Raw genomic sequence first — 8,950 nt, 5'->3', positions numbered from 1 at the left:
AATAATAATCATCACCTATGAATTGGTAGAGTGGAGTCATTCATCAAAATTGTCATGAAAATTAATGGCATTAAAGATGTAACCTAACAATCGATATATAAATAATTAAAAATTAAAATAAATAATCTAAAATAAAAAATTACTTTAGTGTTATAGAAAAAGAGCACTTAATATTGTGACATGGTTTGGACAGAATTTAAGAAGGAAATAATGATTTGAAATTTATAGTTTATATTAAATATGTAAAAATATTTATGTGACTAATTTATTTTTTTAATGCAATATAAATTAAGATGAAAAAAAAATACTACTTGATAAGAGATGCAAATTTCAATAGAAAACAAAAACACTTAAAGTCTAGACAAGCATGATATCCAAATATTTATATCTTAGATTTCTATGATCAAACTGATTTAAACATCACGATTAAACGTAAATTAAAAAAAAAGGTGGGACATGAAAGAGAAGGAATTAGTGGATGAAAAAAAGGAAGAGGTAGCTTTCAAGACTTTAGAAGTATGTGGCTAAGAATTGTTGTTTTGATCCTACTTTGTAAATTAGGACAATCTGTATCAACAAAATCTTCTCACAGCCACACCCTTGTTGATTCTCACGTGTCCAATGACCATGGCCTATCTTATTGGATTACTTGTGGACCTCATTTTTATCTGCTTTTTGATGCCAACACATTTCAAATCCCCTTACCCACCAAATCCAAAATAAACCCTCCTTCCGTCATATTTTATATGAATTAGTTTGATTTAACATAAAATTTACAAAAAAAAAGATTTTTGAAATTTACAAGTGATAGATACTTATGTAATCATAAACAATTTCATTAAAGGTAAATGCATAATTTAAAGTTAAATTATTATTTAGAGTCTGTTTGGCATCGTCATTGGTATAGACATTGAAATTTTGTGGACTCTACAAGACATGTTCAATTTGAATTGGGACTCTAGAAGATGTGTTCAGTTTCAATTAGAATTCTTGGAGGCTACTCAATCCTAAACTCTAGTTTAAACTATGCATATATAAAGGGTACTAAATTCCCTTAAAAGGCATCTAAAAATATCCCATAAACTCTTGGGTATTTTTAAAGAACAGGATCTCGAATATTCCACAAAAGTCATCGAATACTCATATAGAGGTCAAATCTAAATCATCCTAGTTCGAGAAATACGCCACTAACGACCCTCGAATCATGAATAAATCTTAGGAGAGTAGAATCAATTAAGGGAGGAACAGAATTGTTCCCGCATATTTATCAATAAAGTTATGTTTCTTCTTATTTTATTGTGATTGTCATTTATTTTCTGTCATTTTAAAATTTGTTGCAAACAGTTGGGAGGCTAGAAGTATTTTTTTTTTGAAAAATTAATTATTTGGCGAATCCTTAAAACTGTTTTTAGATAGAAGCAGAAAGTTTTTTTGTTGTTGGGAAGAAGTTAAAAATTTCTATTTAAAAAAATAAGCAAAAGCAGAAAATTATTATTTTTAAGACTAAAATATCGCTTACATATATACATATTTATCAATATATCCCTTATTAATTAATTAACATATCTCATAAGTTTGGTTAATTTTTATTTAAATTTTTTATTTTTATATAATAAATTTTTTATTTTATTTATGTTTTTTATATTATTATTTATATTTTATATTGTATATATCATTTTATGTATTATTTTACAGAATTAAAAATAAAAGTAACAACAATATTTGATTGTTTAATGTGTTAGAGCAATATGTTATAGTGCAAGTGTGTATAAGTTAATTATTGTTTTATTAATATATGTTTAATGTGTTGTACAATTTTGTAATTTTCTATCTTCCGAAAGATGAAACAAGTAATTGGTGGTGTGTATGATAATTGTCATTTCTAGAATAAAAAATAATATAATTGACATTTCAAATGTAGAACTATTGCCATCATATCATTTATGAAATTTGTTTTAGCCTTTCATATCATAGAAAATATAATAAAAGGCTAAGGAAGGGAAGCGTGGGGGCAGGACAAGAGGAATAAGAAGGTTATAGGAGGAATGGATTGTGGTGGCAAAGTCACAATGGCAACTTATAACAAGGCCAAAGTAAGGGTCCTAGGTAGAGGATTGTGGGGAGGGTTTATTTGATTTTGTCATCAAGATTAGCAATTTGAATTTAATGTATCAATATATTGTCTACAGAGGGCATTTTGCATTTCTTTAAATGGTTGAGTGGAACTTTGTAAATATAAACACCAAGAAAAATAAAAATAAAAATTGTTGTTATCTTTCTCTACTTGCTAACATTTCAATTTCAATTCCATAATACATTAAGTAAAAGAAAGAAAAAAATGACACTCAAGAGACAACACACTAAACTAGGTTGGTTCACACCTTGACTATTTTATCAAAATACCTTTAGTAACATATTTCATAAGATAATTGCTATCTCTCTTTTAACACATATATTAAATAAGTATGCTCGATTTAGGTTAAAGAAATCACCTAAAGTGTTCTTGTTTGTATCATCAAATCATGTAAGATGTTCAAATCAACTTTCACACCTAAACTATTTTATTGAAAAACTCCCACCAACACTCCTGAAGTAACCAACACTTCAAATTATCAGACAATCACTACCTCCCACCAACATCGATATTAGATACGTACCTCTGGAAGGCTTAAGCTGATAAACTGACCTAAAGTGTTCTGGCTATATCTTCAATTCATGAAACCTGCTTATTGGACGTAACACAATCAATATTTTTACTTTTTGTAACAATGTTGTTCGGATCAACATTGCATCTCAACTTCCACCAACACTTAATTATTTTATCAGACAATCACTACCTCCAACCAGCACCACCAATACTAAATAAGTACCTCCGCAAGGCTTAGGCCGAAGAAACGACCTAAAGTGTTCTTGGCTATATCATTAGATAATGAAACTTGCTAATTGAACATGACAATCAATATTTTAACTTGTTGTTCGGATCAGCTTCTACATCTCAACTCCCACCAACACTCAATTAGTATTTGATTTTATCAAACAATCACTACCTCCTACCAACACCAAAAACCACCTTCGCAACGCTTACACCAAAGAAATGACCTAAATATTCTTGGCTATGCCATAAAAAATTCAAAACCATGTAACATGCTAATTGGACGCAACACAAGCTATATCATCTGCCTGCCAAAACAACATCAACCTAACCAAACCACTTAACATGCTAATTTGGCAACATAATGGATAAAAAAAGGCAATTTAGACAAGAAAATGATTAACATTAGAGCTGGAAGACTCAAAAAAAGAGTTAGCTTTTTAGTTGTGTCTCTTTGTGTGGGTCTGTCTCTCTGTTGATCACTTGATCCCATTTGTCCTCCACGCTTTCTTTTTTTTCTTCTCTCTTTCCTCCTTCAGCATTCTTCTTCTTTTCTTAACATAGCTCAACCACTTCTTTTCTTGTCAAAACCCCAAGATTCCCTTTTTGTCTCTTTATTTTAACTCTTCACCTATCTTTGATAAATAAAAAAAAAAACTTTATTTCATACAGATTTGTGGGTGTTCTTTGTTTTTTGTTAAATCGACAGTATGGTAAGTGAATCAATGGCCTGAAGTGGATTCTTGAAAAATGAGTAAAGGAAATTGAATAGTGCAAATATAGAAACAAATATGAGAACCCTTTGTGATGTTTGTGAAAGTGCTGCCGCAATACTTTTCTGTGCTGCTGATGAGGCGGCTCTCTGCCGTTCTTGTGACGAAAAGGTATTTGTCGAATTCCAATTTTTCAGTGTCAGTCGATTTCTTGGTTCTTGATAGAGAATAAGTTGTCTAAATCTTGGTTCTTGATGGATCGAATTCTTGTTGTTTATGTTTAAAGATTGTCCGTTTGTTGTACTATGATATCTTGAATTGGTTGATTCATTATCTTAGTACTAGCCTTATTCATGTAGTTTCTTGATTTTGATATATGTTACCATTCATGTAGTTTCTTGCTTTTGACATATGTTACCTTCTGTGTTTTGGTTATTGCATTAATCTGTTGTTGTTATTGTTCCTTGTCTGGATGTTCTGTACTGTTTTCCTTATTAATTGCCGTATTTTCATTACTGCCATTTCCTCCCATAACTACTTGATTTGCTGCACTTGAGTATACAGTTTCTCTACCTCCACGAGTTAGCGATAAGTTATGGGTACTCTCTATACTCGTGCGACCCCACTTGTGGAATTTCATTGGGTATGTTGTTGTTTGTTGTATTATAACTCAGGGTTTCTACTTTATGAACTAATACAAACTATCTAACTAAAGGGATGGAATTATCTTCTTTGAGGTCCATTCTGTTAGTTTCCACTTTGTTGTGTAGAGAGGGATCTAGGATTTTTAGTTACTTTACATCTTCCACTGTTGTAGTGCATATGGTGGTCTATGTTTTCTTTCTTGTACTTACTACTCATACTGTGCCTTCTCTTGTATAGTATACAATTCAATGCAATCCCTTTTGGTACTGCACCTTCTGAAATTCCACATCCACCCTGTTGATCAATCTGAATGGACTAGAGGCCTTATTTTTGTTTGATAAAGGTGGCATCCAGCCCATCTCCTCACTCGATTATTCCACTAAGTACCTGCTATCTCCCACCAATATAGGTAACATTACTCTTCCCCCCAGGGCTTAGGCAAGGTGAGAAGAAATCATTAAATTCTATTGTCTCGGTGATTTTAACCGTGGTTTCTGATGGTTTTCATTGACCGCTAAACCACACCCTTGGGTGCTAATAGACTATTAAGTCTTTCTTTGGAATTATTCTCTTCATAACACTTTTATCTAGTTGGGCTTATATTTTCTGATGCGTGTTGGAAACTTCTCCATATCCAGCATTTGCTTATTCACGCCTCGTCTCACCTATATTTACTTCCCTTGTCTGATCTTCTGAGGAACTTCTAGTGTTTGAGAACACAAAAATGATATACATGTTGTAGGATAGAAGAACATTCACTTAAGGAACTAATTTGGTAAAATATAATCTTCTGTCACATTTGGTTAGTATCTGCTTGTTCACTTTTGTAACGCACTAGTTTTAATTCATCTGTTTTCTACTGAAATTCACTGTCCTTGTTATATCTGATATTAGGTCCATATGTTCTGTCACATTTGGTTAGTATCTGCTTGTTCACGTTTGTAACTCACAAGTTTTAATTCATCTGTTTTCTACTGAAAGAAGTTCACGGTCCTTTATATCTGATATTAGGTCCATATGTGCAACAAGCTTGCAAGTCGACATGTAAGAGTTGGGCTAGCTGACCCCAGTAAAATCCAGCGTTGCGACATATGTGAAAATGCACCTGGTATGTAACTTCATTTCTTCTCTTTCCTTATCCTGTTTCTGTTTGCCAAGATGGCAACATTATATGAAGTTTTTGCTTCTTTGCTGGATACATGTATGTAGCTTTCTTTTATTGTGAGATCGATGGAAGTTCCCTTTGTTTGCAATGTGATATGATTGTCCATGTTGGAGGTAAACGAACCCATGGAAGATATCTCCTTATAAGGCAGAGGATTGAGGTTTGTAAATTCATGCTAAGACAAGCCCTGGTTCAAGTTCTTGTTGTGTTTAGGGAAGAGTCTATTTTATTACTTCTTTTATGTCCTTCTGTAGTTTCCGGGGGATAAATTGGGCCCTTCAAATGAGCTAGGATTGCCATCTACTGAACAAGGTGATGTAAGGAGGGAGCCTGCACAGCCCTTTAAGCTCCCTATGATAGACAATCACCAACCAAACAGGGAGACTGCTATGGCAGCAGTAGAAAATAACGTGAATAATAGCGTGAAAATGGAGAATGAGTTGATTGACCTTAATTCCAGACCTCATAGGATGCATGGTCAAACGTCAAATAATCAGGTAATCTACTCAAATTGGAAGTACTATCTCAGTCACTTTGTTCAGCTATTGGTCTCCAGTAATTAAAAAATTTAATGCAGGAACAAGGAATGGACATGCTTGGTGGTAGCAATCATGAGTCAGTCGGTGTGGTTCCTGATGGACCCTTCAAAAGAGAACCAGAGAAGTGATCAAGGTATGTACTCTACTCAATGAATTTGAGTTTGTAATGTCCTTCTCTCAACTTTGTCAAAGTCTTGGAGTATCTTGACTAGTACTATGATTTTTTTACCATTACGAATTACAATGTGCACGTACATACACAATATTCTATTCAGTCACACATTTTATGGGTTGTGACACCTTTTTTCCATTAAGAGTGTATATAAGCAATGAAAGAATAATTGTCACTTTCTGCAAAAGGATCTGTGCTGTACTTAATTGCAGATTCTAAAGAAGTATTTAAGGACGTTTAGGTGTGCCTCAAGGTGGCTGGGTTAATAAAGGTACTTGAGAGGCATTTGCACATTTTCGGCTGAGATGTGTTGACACTGCGATTTCTCTTGAGTGCCCTCGCTGCTGCTAAGCAGTCACATGATGAGGATTGCGTAACAAGGTTAACAAAAAGAAGAGGAATAAACCCTTTTCAGCAAGGAAGAAATTGAAGAATTGGTGAGATCAAAATATTCATTTCTGGAGAAGATGGAAGGGGAAATAGAGCAGAAATGGGAGAAGTAGGATTGACTTCCCAATTATTTCAGTGTTTGATGGATTTGGTGGTAGTGGATATAAACTACATACATAAATTGTACTTGGGCAGTTTTGAATTAGACTGAAAACAAACTGTTTATTTTGGTTCTATAAACCAATAAAGGAACGTAACAGACATAAAAAAGTTGTTCATGCATCAACGAGGATCATTTATCATTTTGTTTTTCGATCGGGTACTTATAAGAATTGAGTTATGCAAAATGCACGAAGGCACTTTGTAGAATGAGTTCTTTCCTTTACGACAACAAACAACTGATAATGATAGGATATTTAGTACAACAATAAGATACCCAGTGTAATCCCACAAGTGCGGTCTGTGGATGGGAGAGTGTACACAGACCTTAACCTCTATCTTGTGAGGTATAGTGGCTGTTTTGGATAGACCCTCGGTTCAAGAAAAACATTTCAAAGCTGATAGGATATTTTGTAAGAGATAGAAATTCTTTCTGGGCATGCAGGAATAATGACGGCACTTAATACACCAAATCAAACGGTGCATAAGAAATAAGCTCAGCATAACTAGTGACAACATAAACTACTATCAACATTACTTATACACCCACCCTATCCAGCACTATTCTTATACACCTTACTAAACGAACCCTAATAGAGTTGTAAAAGCAACTTTCAAAAGCACTAAGATAATGAACTGCGTGCTAGATTTTCATCTTGAGCTGGGTACCGAATATGTATTTCAAAATGTAACATTTCAGTAAGATATCTAGCTTGATATTAGAATTTTTGGTTGAACTGTTCAATTCTACAATGTTCATGGTCAATTTGCAGCACTCGTGTTCATAGTATGCAATACATGTTCTTTGACTATGTATGTAAAAATATAGCAAAGCGAAACTTTCAAGATGTCTAAGTTTGAACTCGTGGAATTGTACTTGATAAATACTGCTCAGTTTATAAGGCTCGTAAGCATGAACTTTCTATCTCTCTCGCATGCTTATCATTTCCTTTTTTTGAAGTGTAGATGTGAGCTGCTGCCATTCCAAATTTCAAACTTGAATTATGAATTGGAGTTGCCGGCCCCAGCTGAGTTCTATGCAATGTCAAAGCTTTAAGAGAAGCTTTTGAACTAGCCGGGACCAAGTTGAGGTATTTCTTGAGTGAAGAGCTCTCTGAAGTTCATTATTCAACCACTTCATGCATATACTTTGAGAAGAGGATCAGAAAGAAATTCTGCCATCTCGCTTTGGAGAGAGGATAAGGCTGCAGTCACCACATTTGCCTCTGTAATTTCCTGTAATGAGTAATGAGGAAAAACAATCTTTACAGATTCAAGATGAACTATATAGCAGTGACATTCATTTATTGTTGTTTTTATCTATCAAGTTTCCACCATTACAATTGTAATCTCATCTGGTTTGAATTATGTTGTTAAATACAATCATTCAAGGTTGACACAAACTATTGGGGAGTAAATCCTCAGTACCAAACATGTTGTGTCCGATTCGATTTAACCAAGCAGAAGAGTGCTCTGGAATCTTTTTACTGGCATTTCCAGCACTGGATTTAGCATTTTCTTCGCTTGGATGACCATCTACGAGATTAACTCTAGGTGATCTTGTGGATTCTGTAACTAGAAGTTTCGAGTTTGAGTCCTTGGGATGGAAACGTTCTTTGATAGGGAGCGCTTCTTCCAGTAATAAGCACAAAGTATCAGGCCAGTGGGATTCGGATACTGACATGCACCTCCTTTCAGATCTCTTGGAACTCTGCCTCAAAAGTAAGGAGCTCTACAATATTTCCTTCTTATCTTTACTGATCTTGGAGAAACAGTAAAATTGTCTGTGTGACCTATATAGGTCATGGGCTAGAGCCGTGAAAGCAACCACTAATACTTGTAGTAAGGTAGGTTGTCTCGTCACACCTCTTGGGATGCGACTGTAAATATATTACTGCAATGAATGGGACTTAAGTCCCACATTGGTTAAATGGGGAGCTGATATGAGGCTTATATGGTGTTGGGCTCTCCCACCTCAATAGCTAGCTTTTGGGGTGTGGTTCTCGTGAGGTTGTAGCAAAGATTACAGGTCTTGTCTTCTAAATGATCCATAAAAATACATCTTATTAAAGAATGAAGATCACAATTACTGCATATTTGGTTAATGGCTTCCAAGTTCCAAGTATATGAAGCTTCTGGCTTCAGTATTTCTCCTTCTAAGTTCCTCTTTAAGATGCATATGTCAATGCAGTTTTGTACAAGGGGTCTTAATTGCTAACTTGTTAGTTTTTCGAAATGTACATAAAAAGTACTAAAGTTCTTAAATGGAGTGACATAGACAGTGAGGATTCATAT

General features: G+C 34.2%; 1 protein-coding gene across 1 annotated transcript; it reads left to right on the top strand.

Moving 5' to 3' along the window:
• Positions 1–3,359: 3,359 nt before the first annotated feature.
• On the top strand, positions 3,360–7,972 carry LOC125816723 (B-box zinc finger protein 19). Its single transcript, XM_049496343.1, has 6 exons — positions 3,360–3,756; positions 5,242–5,338; positions 5,440–5,555; positions 5,650–5,892; positions 5,973–6,067; positions 7,622–7,972. Exons 1-5 carry the CDS (start codon positions 3,664–3,666, stop codon positions 6,060–6,062), a joined length of 639 nt encoding a protein of 212 aa, XP_049352300.1. The 5' UTR covers positions 3,360–3,663; the 3' UTR covers positions 6,063–6,067; positions 7,622–7,972.
• The last annotated feature ends 978 nt before the right edge of the window (positions 7,973–8,950 follow it).

Source organism: Solanum verrucosum, unplaced genomic scaffold (assembly GCF_900185275.1).
Source record: "Solanum verrucosum unplaced genomic scaffold, falcon-dt-bn FXZP01000261.1, whole genome shotgun sequence".
Taxonomy (NCBI): domain Eukaryota; kingdom Viridiplantae; phylum Streptophyta; class Magnoliopsida; order Solanales; family Solanaceae; genus Solanum; species Solanum verrucosum.
Note: the sequence above shows the minus strand (reverse complement) of the source record. Positions and strands in the feature narration are given on the sequence as shown.